We start from the raw sequence: 14,487 nt of genomic DNA on the forward strand, positions 1-14,487 counted from the left end.
GATTTTCCTGCCCAGGCTGGCTTTGAACCACCATCCTCAGATCTTAGCCTCCTGAGTAGCTAGGATTATAGGCATGAGCCACCAGCTCCTGGCAAGCTTCATATTTCTATGAAAAGAAAATGCATGAAAAATTATATTTCATGATGAAAAGGTAACAAACACTTTATTTTTTAATGGGTAGTCAAAGCATTTCTTTAAGATTTCCTATCAAAATACCTCATGATTTTATGGCATAATATTTTCCAGCTTTGTAGCAAATTGGTTGCTTTGCTACTCACATTAATTTATAAACAACCAAATTTGGATGAGTTCAGAGGATTAATAGCTACTCGAAGGGTTAAGAGTGATTACTTGAAAACAGATATCCTCCAGAATTAAGTACTGTCAACACGGGCTATGAAAACCAGTCATCATATAGGCTGGCATTTGAGGAAGCAGTTTAGGTCAGCTAATTTAGCAGGGTACCAGTCCAAAATATCTTACCAAATATCAAATAGTTTTAAAGATTTTTTTCAATAAATAAACTTTGGTGGCTGTGAAAAATAATGACCTAATCTTACCATAACTTTCAAAGCAAGTGTAGCACTATTACAAAAGTCTTGACTGAAATATAGATGCTATAAGCAAGCTAAAAGTCTACAGTTGAGATTGATGTGTCAGAGGCTGAAAGGATATTCTCGTACACAGGTGAGATGAATTGCTGTGAACGCAGGTCAGTTCAGATAGGAGAAATCCAACCAGAGGTCTCTTTTTGATTAATGAACTAGCTATTTAACCCAGAAAGAGCAAAAGGAGATTTTTCAATCAGAAGAAGCTGATTAAACTGGGAAGGAAAGACCATGAAAGACAATGATTATGTGCAGGGTATGTTGTTCTGCAGCATATGAACCAAGAAAGATAATACATGGAATGGCATATAATACCTTTCATAAACTGAATAATGGCTCCTGGTCATGCAAAATAGCTACAGTTAGTAGAGCCAGATGCTTTACCTACTATCTCAATTATAGTGAAAAGTTAATTGACACTTGAGGTTAACTGTTCTCTTGCCCAAGGTTACCAGCAGACATGTAGCACAACCCATATTTGAATGAAAACATGATTACCTCCAAAGTCCACACTCTTCTAATCTTGCTCTTATATGCTACATACACACAAAGTTGTATTCCTATAGACAATTCAGCATTTATAACATTTACTAATTACTTATATACAGCTGTCAAATATTGAGATGCTCAGAATGCTTTGGAAAACATTCCAGACACCAAAACTAGATTTTTTTTTTAAAAAAGGAATAGTGTGTGGATAAAGAACTGAAGTTGCTAATTTGTTAATAGTAAGAAAATTAAGAAAAGCAACTTAAAGAACTAAAGAGTTGAAAACCAGATGGGAAAATCTGTGACTAAGAAAAAAATGGAAAATTATTATAACAAGGGTCAAAAAGTTGACATTTTGGGGAAGGGTACTGGGGATTGAACCCAGGGCCTCCCCCATGCTAAGCACTTGTCCTACCAGAGCCACACACTCAGCACAAAGGTTTTCCTGTAACACTGAACCAGCATTTGAGTTCACTATGGTAATTTTATTCTAAGCCTTTGTTCAGCTAAAAATTGATTATAAGGAGCAACTCCATTCAAATGTTACATTTGCAGATAATCTATTTGAAAGAGAAAATACATCATTTTCTTTATAAGAGAAAGAATATTCTAGTCTGATTATAATCAACAGAGATCCAGTTTTTCAAATACAAATGACAGTGCTCTCTTTTTATTTAAAAGTGATGGCTTCGATAAAAAAGAAATATGTAGCATTTTTCAAAATGCCAACTGATACTCATGGTATATGATGAAACAAACAGGGAATTTAACATTCTGATTTCTAAATTCAGTTATTAGTATATCTGTATACTTCACATTTTCTTTCTTTAAAATAAACGTTAATGTGGTTTGCCACTTATTATGGGTTTCTAGATGTTCTCTATCAAACCAGAAAAAATTGGAACTGGGCATACAGGAAGTAAGGAAGAGACAGAAGGAAATCCTGGAAAAACTTCGAAACAATCAAACACTAGAGTTTGTACTCTTTTTTTTTTTCCGGTTGTCGGCCTGAACTCTGGGCACTGTCCCTGTCAAGGCTAGTGGTCTACTACTTGAGCCACAGCACCACTTCTGGCTTTTTCTACTTATATGGTGCTGAGGAATCAGAAACCCAGGGCCTCAGGCATGCAAGGCAAGCACTCTACCACTGAGCCACCTTCCCAGCCCTACACTCTTGATTACACAACATTTTAAAGGCAGATAGAAAGAATGTATTTTCTTAAATTTCCTATCAGAAAAAAGTTTATAAAGATATAAATCAGAGGTAAGTATGGTATAAAAATCTTATTAAGGATGGTTAACTCTAAAACAATACCTCAACAATGTATATAGTGGAAATCAATATAGAATCTTAATGAAGATCCTGGCCAAAAGATTCAAGATGCACATCATAAGATAGATGAATGGGGCACTGACTGCTTCTCCAATGCTCAGGGCTGAGCTGGCTGGCTTTAGGTCACTGGTTCAATTCTATACTTCCTAATGTGAGACTACCATTCCTCTTTTCCACAATCTGTTTTTCTGGAACCACAAAGACAACTTTCATTCACTTGACTTTTATACCAGTCATATTTGCAAATATTACACAATGAAATTTCTAAATCTTGCCTTCCTTACTCTAATTTCCAAACTTTTTCTTCCTTATTCTAATTTCCAAATTTTAAGCTTCTGTGAAAAAAAAATGCAATGCCTACTTTCCAAATACAGGAAGACTGCCATTTTTGTACAGCTAGGTGGTACTTAAATACTTGGATGTTTTATTGCATTTTGGTTTGCTAACTCATAAAAATAACTGGCAATATAAAATAAAAATGTTAATGATAAGAAACATAGAGCTCATCAACTTACTACAAATGAGAAAAAAAGATGAAGCTTTCCAAATTTTTAGCATTAAATGGAAGTAGTTACTGAGTCACATCATCAGGAAAGCAAATAAAGTATTCAACACATGAGTTATCACAGGGAGTTCATATCTGGGGAAGCTTCAGGATGGAAATTCCTCTCACAACTTGTAAATCTGCTGCTCATCTTGCATGTTTTCAACTTCTTTGCATGTTTTTAGATATACAAAAGATGTCTAAATTCTCCTGCTGCTCTGTATTCCTGCAGTGACTAAAAAAGTTATTTGTTAAATTGACTGCTATCTTATTGACTTGGATCAGGTCACCAAGGAATACATATAGACAGGCACACTTTTTAAATTAAAAGTTATCAAATATTTATTGGCTATCTCCTATGTGTTAAGCTATGTCTGTGGGACTCTGAGGGACACAAAGACAGGTAAACCAGGGCCCTGAGCTGCCAGAGACTCTGAAATTTGACCCTGACATCAGGGCCCAAAGTAACCTCTCCCATGTATATAAGCACAAACCAAGGCATGGCTGGCCCACAACAGAGCTAGGTCTCTGAACCCTGATCTATCTTAACTCATAGTTTAATGCCCTTTATTTTAGCATATGTGATGCCAAAAATAGCATATCCATAGATAGAAGTAGTTTAGGCACTGTGCCACCTTATGGATAAGGTACTTTTAAGGTAGGTAGCCTTGGCTGAGATTGCTCAAATCTGAAGGCAGTCATTCATTCTTTTCATTGTGCAAAATTAACACTTACTGCTTCCTGTTACCAGGGAATACAATTTTGTGCAGCTGTGATAATAGGCACATTACTGCAAGTCAGTTCCTTCTAGCCTTGACTCTAGCCATCCTAACTATCCCAAGTTCCTGCCTTTCCCACCCACTCCATGACTTTACTTCTGATTGCTTTCTCCTTATACCTTGCAGAGCCACTCCTGGCTCCTTCTTTCTGATGTGCTTTCTTCCAACTTTTAAAAATTGACCCTTTCCTTCTTTTCTCCTTGCCTCCTTCCCTTTTTCCTTTCCTTTCCAACCCCCTGTAAAGATTTTTTTTGGGGGAGGATTTACCCTGAAATGGAAAATCATTTAACTGATAGTTTTATGAGATAATTGAAAGTTTCACTTTCTATACCTAAGAATGACTAATATTATTTACTCAGGTACAAAACAGAGAAGTGAAAGCTTAAAATAGTCTTCAAAATTATTGGAATTAAAAATTTGGACTATTATTCAGGATTATTATAAAAGTACTTATAAGGATCACCATCATATTATAGATTAAGATAAAGCTATTAAGATTAAGATTATTAGTAATAAAAGATTATTGCTATATATACATTCAAAAATTTGAGGAAGGTTAAAATTAGATATTTTACCATTTTATTATTTTATAGAATACTTTATTAGTGTTTATAATAAAATCCATGTAAATATGATCTTATATATTTAATACAGTTATCCATGTGCAAATGGCAAAACTGTAATGTTTCTAGATCAATATGGCTTCTAACTCTCAACATGACAAACTGTGATACTTTAATTTACAAAGTTGAAAGCACAGTTAAAGTTTCCATAAATACAATATATATGCATATTGATATAAAAGACCAATAATAGCATAAATGTGTGCTGTATAAGAAATTCAAACATAATAGTGAGTATGTGGGGATACCTATTAACCATTATGGTGACTATTGAATTAACATTCAAAAGTGAACAAGCACTGAATTAAGCCTTCACATATAGGGCTGACAATCTATGAAAGTTACCACATAGTAAAATATATAAAGGGACTTCTGCTAAAGTCTTTCTATGGGAGGATTTGAAGAAGGGACAGATCTTCTACCCTAAACATGTTTATTTATTTATTTTGTTGGTCGAAGGAGTTGAACTCTGGGCCTGGGTGCTGCCCCTGAGCTCTTCAGCTCAAGGCAAGCACTCTACCACTCCAGCCACAGAAACACTTCTGGTTTTCTGGTTGTTAATTGGAGATAAGAGTAGCACGAACTTTCCTGTCTGGGCTGGCTTCAAACCGCAATCCTCAGATCTCAGCCTCCTAAGTAGCTAAGATTATAGGCGTGAGCCACTGGTGCCTGGTATATGTTTATTTTTTAATAGGCTAACCAGATATCCTGATATCTCTCACATATAAATCTAGAGGAACTTGAAAATCTTAGTAAAACAACAGGATATGTATTTGTCATAGTCTGCTCACCTTCCCATCAAAGCGTTTTACTATGTATTGATCCAACCCCAAGTCTGAAAAAGAAAAAAAAATAGCCACTCATTATAAATTCAATTAAACATATAAAATGATAGCTTCCAGCATTGTTTCTAATCATTTAATTAAATGTACTAGCTAATGTAGCTACTATCTGTGCAAAGGACACAGGAATAAACATTTTGCCCTACTTTCAGACTCCAAGTGTAAGTGCTAACAACCATGACATCACCTCTAATTAAGGTCAGGGATAGTATTTTAATCTGAATGCATGATAATTTTTTTTGTACCAGGTTAAAAGAAAGAAAAATACCAAAAGAACCTTTACAATAGCACATCTAAATAGACACACAGACCATTTTAATACTACTTAAAAGATTTTTTTTCTGGTTGTGGGGCCTGAACCCTGGGCCTGGGCGCTGTCTCTCAGCTCTTCAGCTCAAAGCTAATGCTCTACCACTTGAACCACAGCACCACTTCCGGCTTTTTTCTTTTTGCTTATGTGCTGCTGAGGAATTGAACCCAGGGCCTCATGCATGCAAGGCAAGCGCTCTACCACTGAGCCACCTTCCCAGCCCGAGTTTTTGTTTTTTTTCTGTCGGTCGTGGGGCTTGAACTCTGGGCTTGGGCGCTGTCCCTCAGCTCTTCAGCTCAAGCTGAGTGCTCTACCACTTGAGCTACAGCGCCACTTCCGGTTTTCTGGTGGTTTATTGGAGATAGGAGTCTCATGGTCTTTCCTGCCGGGGCTGGCTTTGAACCTCGATCCTCAGATCTCAGCCTCCTGAGTAGCTAGGATTACAGGCGTGAGCCACCAGCACCCGGCTCCGAGTTTTTTTTTTTTTTTAATGTTGGTACTAGAGTTTGAATTCAGGGACTCTTGCTTTCACTTGGCTTTCTCGTTCAAAGGTTGATGCTCTGCTACTTGAGCCATATCTCCACTTCTGGCCTTTTGCTGGTTAATTGGAAATAAGAGTCTCATGGATTTTCCTGCTTTGGCTGGCTTTGAACCACGGTCCTCAGATCTCAACTTCATAGTAGCTAGGGTTACAGGTATGAACTACCAGTGCCTTTAAAAGTTGGGTTAAGTAATAAATATTTATTTGGGAATATCTAACTCTGAATTCTGAGTACTGTGAATGACATAAATATATTTGCTGATTAAGTGCCCTTGAGGACAGGGACTTTTTCTCTTTATATATTGCTTTAACTCTAGCACTTAGAACAGTGCTTGAACAATAAATGTTCACAAAACAATAAACAGAAAATCTCCATCTTGAAGAATCACAATTTGTTAAGAAGGCTGGGAGGTAGCTAAGTAACAGTGCTTGTCTATCAAGTACAAGACCCTGAGTTCTATCCTCAATTGTCTTCCTCCCCTAATAATATCATTTTGTTATAAAGACATAGGTGTAATAATTGCTATTACAAAGAAATATACAATTAGTTCAGTAAGAAGTATTTGGAGGGTAGAGAAAGCAGAAATGAGTTCTCAATTCTGTTTTTATCTCCTCATGCTTTCTTTTTTTTTCTATTATCACCACATCTGTGCTAGCTCAAGCATGAATACAGTACCCACAGTATTATAATCAGATTAGCATTGCTCCCAGATGAGATTTTTTTGTATTTGTCCTTGCATATTTGATTATACATTGTCCTGATCTTAAGTATACAACATCTTCCAAAGGCTTGACTTCAACAAACAAAACTAATGACTACAGAAGAAAATAGGTAAGCTGAAAAAAAGAAGAAAATTTTTAAAAAGAAAAGAATTCTGATTTGAAGCCTCATAACATTCAATAAGGCATGAATCAAAAAAAATACAACAAGTTTCTATGATAAAAAGAACAGAGAACAGGAAAGCCATAGACACTTAGAACTATCTGGCTTCTTCAATATACAGTCAAAAGAAGAGGATAAGACAGCTTCCCATACTACTTGCTGTAAACAAGACAGTAGAGTGGAAAGGAAAAATGTAGGAGAAAATTATAGAAAGGCAGTGATTAATCCAAGAAGTTTAATAGATTACAGGATCTTTTCCCATTCACAAATAGGAAAGACACATTTTTAAAAAGTAGCAAACCTTTTTACTTCAGAACTGAAGAGAGACAAAGTGAAAGGTCTTGCCAAGTGTTTCAAACAAGATGAATGCAGACAGACCTATTACATCCAGAGAAAAGAAAGTTTGTGAAATTTTAGAACGAAGACAAAACTACTCACGCTTTCCAGAAAATAAAATGTCTTAGGTCTTTATGATGGAATAAGCATTAGACTACAATCAGATGCCCAAAAATATCCAATTAAAATGAAATACATGCCAGGCACGATGACTCACGCCTGTAATCCTAGCTACTCAGGAAGCTGAGATCTGAGGATCTCAGTTCGAAGCCAGCCTGGGCAGGAAAGTCTGTGAGACCCTTATCTCTAGTATACTACTCTGAAAAAGCCAGAAGTAGTGTTGTGGCTCAGGTAGTGAAGTGCTAGCCTTGTATAAAACAAGCTCAGGGACAGAGCCCAGGATCAGAGTTCAAGCTGTAAAAAGAAATAAAAAAGTAAACAAATAAATGAAAGAAACTTAAGATATTCAATATTGCAAAAAGAAAGCAGGAAGAGGTGGGAAAAACATTAAAAAGGGGGAAAAGAAGAAAATGGTAATCTAAATAAAAATATAAAAATAATTATATTAAATATAAATAAATAATCTAAATTCATTAACTAAAAAGTAGATACTACCACTTAGATAAAAAATATCTGACTACATGTTGTCCATAAAAGCATGTTTTAAATATAATTTTATAAATAGTTTAAAAGTAACAGAACAGAAATAGATTATGTCATGAAAAAGCTATTCAAGACAGAGAAAAGCCAGACATGGTTATACATAGCTATATTCCTAGTACTTGGCAAGCTGTGGCAATAGAATACTGAATGTGTGACCAGCCTGGGCTACATAATGAGAACCTGTCTCAAAAAAAAGAAGTGGCTACACAAATATGAGACTATAAAGACTTCAGAACACAAGAATGTCAGCAGGGATTAATAGGGTTAATTATGTAAATACAAAAGGTCAATCCATCAAAGATGCAACAAATGACAGTAATCTTGAACTATGTGCAACTGTTAAGGAAGTTTCAAAACATATAAAGCAAGTCACATAGAACTAAAAGGAGAATTAGGCAAATCTTCAATTAAGGTAAAAAACACTCTTTTCTCAATAAGTGATAAAAGAAAGTAGACTGAAAATCAGCAAATGAAAGACAGAAAGCACCGGGGGTGGTGGCTCATGCCTGTAATCCTAGCTACTCAGGAGGCTGAGATCTGAGGATTGCAGTTCAATGCCAGCCTCTGCAGGAAAGTCTGTGAGACTCTTATCTCCAATAAACCACTCAGAAACCCGGAAGTGGTGCTGTGGTTCAAGTGGTAGAGCACTCAGCTTGAGCTGAAGAGCTGAGGGACAGCACCCAGGCCCACAGTTCCAGCCCCAACAACAAGAAGAACAACAAGAAAAGAAAGACACAAAGCAGCAGATGACTGGTTACCTGAAGTGTAGAGGTGAGTGAAAAAAGGGAAAGAAGGACTACAAACAGTAATAAGAAAAACTCTGGAATAATAAACATCTTCGTTATGTAAACTGTGTGACTATTGTGGAAAAATTCATCAAACATTTTGTAAGCATGTGATTATTTTAATTATACCACAATAAAACAGTTAAAAGGACACATTATAAACTGAGAATTGTAATTGAAAGTGTTCTTACTGGTTTTTCTTTATCGGTGGTACTGGGTTTTGAACACAGGTCCTTGGGTTTGGCTTGCTTTGCCCTGCTAGCACTCTAATACTTGAGCAATACCACCAACTTGGCTTTTTGCTGGTTAACTGGGGATAGAGTTTTGGAAACTGTTCTGCCAAGGCTGCCTTAAATCCCAATCTTCAACTGTCAGCTCCCTGAGTAACTAGGATTAAAGGCAGGAGCCACTAGGATCTGGTTACCAAGAACTTCTACACATTAAAAATTACCATAGAAAAAATATAGTCCCTAGAAGAGAAAAAGATAACTGTAATGCATATAACAGATGTCAGTGGAGAATACAGAAAATATTTTCACTTTTAATAAAAAATAAAAAAATAAGCAGAGAACACAAACTAACAATGCTAGAAGAGAGCAATATGATTAGTTAATGACATGCACAGATGATACGGCTTAATAATTGTTAATGAAATGACGAATAAAAGCTACAATCAATTACTACCAGCTGAGGATACAGCTTAGTGGTTAGAAGGTGTGCTTAGCATGTATGATATCCTGTGTTAAATCTCCGGCACTAAAATAATAAAAACGAAAATAATAAAAAATTAAGTCTGATAATACCATGTGACCTTCTTTCACCTGCTTACAATTAAAATCGTTTGAAACCAAGCCCTCCTAGTATTAAACCAGTTTGCCAAGAAAACAATATAGCAACATAAATCACTAAACATGTCATCTCTGCCAAAATGTGGCATCTGGTCCAAGCTGAAGCAATTTTTCTGCATGGAGAAGTATTCACAGTGGTGTTTGGGATGTTTCACCATTCTTTCATTTAAAGGGCAAACTGAGAACATGGATTGCCACAGTAGATACTTGAATGAATTCAGAATGTACAAGTTGTGAATGACAAACTTTAAGATATTTTGTAATTAGATAAAACCCCTTTTCTATGAATCACACAAAATATACATATGATAGAATCTATGATATATAATTAAATTATACTCTAACAGATTATAATAAGTATCTAGAACCATACAGGTATTATCTTTTTGTTTGTTTTTGGTCGGTTATGGGGCTTGAACTCTGGGCCTGGGCACTGTCCCTCAGCTCTTCAGCTCAAGGCTAGTGCTCTACCACTTGAGCCACAGCGCCACTTCTGGTTAATTGGAGATAAAGAGTCTCACAGTTTCCTGCCCAGGTTGGCTTTGAACTGCCTTCCTCAAATCTCAGCCTCCTGAGTAACTAGGATTACAGACGTGAGCCACGGGGCCCAGCTAAAGGGTATTATCTTAATCTTAAATGTTAAAGCTTCTTTTCCTCTAGTCAGAGTCTAGAGTTGGAATGATACTACCTATTACTTTCTATCACCTTTTATGGTCTATAACCACTTATTTCTTGGCCATTACTGAGTGTTTATTTTCACATAATCACACACAAATAGTTCAGTGTCATGTTTTGGCAACATCTCTTTCCTATCTAACTTTGGGGTGTAGGTTTGATACTTGGAATTGGAATATTAAAGGTCATCAAAATTATGATGGTTATTTAATCTGAGCTATAATGATAACAGATAACCTAAACTTGCTATTTTTCTCTAGATGAAACTATCATGGCTGTTATTAGTATACAGAAACATGATTGATTTTCTTTTTTTTTTTTTTTTTTGGTCCAGTTGTGGGGCCTGAATTCTGGGCCTGAGCACTGTCCCTCAGCACTTCAGCTCAAGGCTAGCACTCTACCACTTGAGCCACAGTGCCACTTCTGGCTTTTTTCTTTTTGCTTATGTGGTGCTGAGGAATCGAACCCAAGGCCTCATGCATGCAAGGCAAGCACTCTACCACTGAGCCACCTTCCCAGCCCACATAATTGATTTTCATGTACAGATCTTGTATTCTTGTGACCTTGATGAATGCACTCATTAGTTTGGGGAATTTCTTTTTTCTTTATTTGTTTTTGGTAGATTTCTCAGGACTTTTCAGACAATCATGCCATCTACAAATAGGAACAGTTTTGGTTCTTCCCTTCCAATCTATGTCTTTTATTTCCCTTATTGCCTTATTGAACTTTCCAATATTACCTTCAATAACAGTGATGAGAGATGATAGTTTTCCTTTGTTCTTAGTCTTAGGGAAGATTTAGAGTTTCACCATTAAATATGATTTTAGCTGAAGATTTTTGTAGATTATTATACTGGAAGAAGTTTTCTTCAATTTCTAATTTTGTAAGAATTTTTATCATTAATGGATATTGGATTTCACCAAATGATATTTTTTCCTGCATAAGTGGTAAGATCATGCTTTTTTTTTTCCCTCAGACTGTTATTTGCAGGAAAAGGGGTCTACTTTAGTTTTCCAATATAAAATGCCAGTCCTAGGGCTTCAACTCAGGGCTTGGGCACTGTCCCTGATCTTCTTTTGCTCAAGGTTAACACTCTACCACTTGAGGCACAGCGCCATTTCCAGCCTTTTCTGTTTATATGGTATTGAGGAATCAAACCCAGGGCTCCCTGCATGCTCGGCAAGCACTCTACCACTAAGCCACATTCCCAGCTCTAATTCTTCTTAAAACAAACAAAAAAGAGCACTAGTGAGAGTGGACAGTTATTTCGATAGCTACATAAGAACTGAGAACTAATTTAGTTTGGTCTTCTTATTTGACTTCAACTTATATTATTTTCCCCCTTAACTCTAGTTCACCAATAACTCAGTACCAGGTTAATCCAAAGGCAGCCCATCCAATCACGGCAGGTTTCCAGACAATGACAGAATGGAGCTGTCTTTATTTTTTTCTTCTTTTTTTTTTTGGCTAGTCCTGGGGCTTGAACTCAGGGCTTGGGCACTGTCCCTGAGCTTCTTTTGTTCAAGGCTAGTGTTCTACCACTTGAGGCCACAGTGCCACTTTGGGCCTTTTCTGTTTATGTGGTACTGAGGAATTGAACCAGGGTTTCATGCATGCTAGGCAAGCACTCTACCATTAAGCTACATTCCTAGCCCCTGGAGCTGTCTTTATTGAGTATATGCTTTGTTTTAGACACTGTTTTTATGATACTTTTTATGGTTGTTGTTGTTTTTTTGCCAGTCATGGGGCTTGAACTCAGGGCCTGGGTGCTGTCCCTGAGCTTCTTTCGCTCAAGGCTAGCATTCTACCACTTGAGCCACAGCACTACTTCTGGCCTTTTCTGTTTATATGGTACTGAGGAATTGAACCCAAGGCTTCATGCATGCTAGGCAAGCACTCTACCACTAAACCACATTCCCAGCCTAGACACTGTTCTTAAAGTACATTATTATCTTAGGCAGTCATTTAGTAAGCATGTAGAACAGAAGCTGGTTAATAACTGTTGTCAGATCAAATCTAGTCAGTCCATTGTTTATTCTTTTCCCTTATAGCTCTTGAGCTAAGAATAATGTTTACCATTTTGCCTTCTGGTCTATGAAACCTTAAATATTTACTATCTGGATTTTTATTTTTTTATTTTATTTTATTTTTGGTTGGTCGTGGGACTTGAACTCTGGGCTTGGGTGCTGTCCCTGTGCTCTTCAGCTCAAGGTGAGCGCTCTACTGCTTGAGCCACAGCGCCACTTCCAGTTTTTCTAGTGGTTTTTATTGGAAATAAGAGTCTCACAGACTTTCCTGCCTGGGCTGGCTTTGAACCGTGATTCTCAGATCACAGCCTCCTAAGTAGCTAGGATTACAGGCGTGAGCCACCAGCACCCGGCTAGATTTTTATTTTTTATACTGAGTTTGAGCTGAAGGTTCTGTGTTTGCTAGACAAACATTCTGTCACTTGAATCATCTGGTTAAGCCCTTTCTGTTTTTTATTATTTATTAGATAAGATGTTTGTGCTTGTACTAGGGGCCGTCCCAGACCATGATCCTACTACCTATGTTTGTTTTCTGCACAGATAGCATTACTGTATGCACCAGCACACCTGTCTTGTTTGCTGAAATGGAGGTTGCACTTTTTGTATGGTTTGGCCTGAAACTATGATTCTTTCTCAAGTAGTTGGGATTATAGGTATGCACCATCACTATCTGGCCTTAAAAACAAAAGTAATTTGCTGCCCCTACTTAAGGGCAGCTCAGCTGATGAGTAAAAAAGTAGTTTTAAAGGTGTTTAGATTTCAGAACCTTTGACTAAAAGCCCAAGAAAATACATGGTACCCTAATTTTGAAAAGAAAAAAGAATATCATGACTCACAAATCCATGTAAATACAAATCAAGTTTAAGTCTCACACAATTAATGGTCAGTAAATTTCTTCTCCCCAAATAGAAGATAGTAAAAGTTTCAGATTTATGGGCCATACGTGGTCCCTGTTGCAACTATTTCACTATCTTCTTTTTTTTCCTTTTTTTGTAAGTCATGGGGACTGAACTCTGGGCTTGGGCACTGTCCCTCAGCTCTTGAGCTCAAGGTGAGCACTGTACCACTTGAGCCACTTCCGGCCTTTTTTGCTTATGTGGTGCTAAGGAATTGAATCCAGGGTCTCAACCATGCAAGGCAAGCCCTGTACCACTGAGCCACCTTCCCAGTCCCTCCACTATCTTCTTAGAGCTTAAAAGCTGCCATACATAGGTGAATAAGTATTATTGTGTCCACAAAACTTTTTATAAACACTGAAATTTGGATTTCATATAATTTTCACATACTCAGGTCATACTTGTGATTTTTCCCCACACTCACTTAAAAATATATAAACCATTCTCAGCTCAAGAGTTGTACAGAAATAGTAAGTTAGCTACAGTTGGAAAATTATTTGATGAAAATCTGCACTATAGGGGATTAGAGTGAAAGTAGAAGATAGTAGCTAAGTGGAGAAAATACTACTGCAAAATGTTTTAAAAATACATTTCTTTTTTTCTTTTTTGTCAGTCGTGGGGCTTGAACTCTGGGCTTGGGAGTTATCCCTGCATTCTTCAGCTCAAGGTGAGTGCTCTACCACTTAGGCCACAGCGCCACTTCCGGTTTTCTGAGTGGTTTATTGGAGATAAATAGTCTCACGGACTTTTCTGCTTGGGCTGGCTTTGAACCGTGATCCTCAGATCTCAGCCTCCTCAGTAGCTAGGATTACAGGTATGAGCCACCGGTGCCCGGCAGCGCCCCGCAACATTTCTTATACTATATAAGCAAATGTAAAATCTGGGTCACTAAGTAAAAGTACTAGCACTCCAGGTAAGGGTCATTGTAAATCACAGCAAGATCTCTGTTTCCCCTTTTTACATTTAGATGAAATCACATCAAGATGAAAACAGTCAGCCAATTAGATATGGTGGAAAGGAAATAGAGATCTTCTTTATAACAGGGTATGCTTTGCTCTAACCAAAGCTCATGTTTTTCTATTTGGAACTTTGAACACTCTTCCCATGCTACTGGCTCCCTAAATCATTGCCTGTCTATGCGGAACTGGTTGTTACAATGGCAAGAGCCACTCAAAGCCCAGAGTGGAAACATCTGACTGACTCACAACAACCAGGAATGGAAATTACACACACACACACACACACACACACACACACACACACACACACACACACACACACACACACACACACACACACACACAC

General features: G+C 37.2%; 1 protein-coding gene across 1 annotated transcript in view; it reads right to left on the bottom strand.

Moving 5' to 3' along the window:
- Nucleotides 1-14,487, bottom strand: part of Micu1 (mitochondrial calcium uptake 1) — a 146,148-nt gene that overhangs the window by 96,356 nt on the left and 35,305 nt on the right. Inside the window, exon 5 of the mRNA XM_013025589.1 lies at nt 5,168-5,211. Coding sequence (XP_012881043.1) covers nt 5,168-5,211 — 44 coding nt within the window. The remainder of the gene's footprint in view (nt 1-5,167; nt 5,212-14,487) is intronic.

The sequence above is a fragment of the Dipodomys ordii genome, unplaced genomic scaffold (assembly GCF_000151885.1).
Source record: "Dipodomys ordii isolate 6190 unplaced genomic scaffold, Dord_2.0 Scaffold86, whole genome shotgun sequence".
Taxonomy (NCBI): domain Eukaryota; kingdom Metazoa; phylum Chordata; class Mammalia; order Rodentia; family Heteromyidae; genus Dipodomys; species Dipodomys ordii.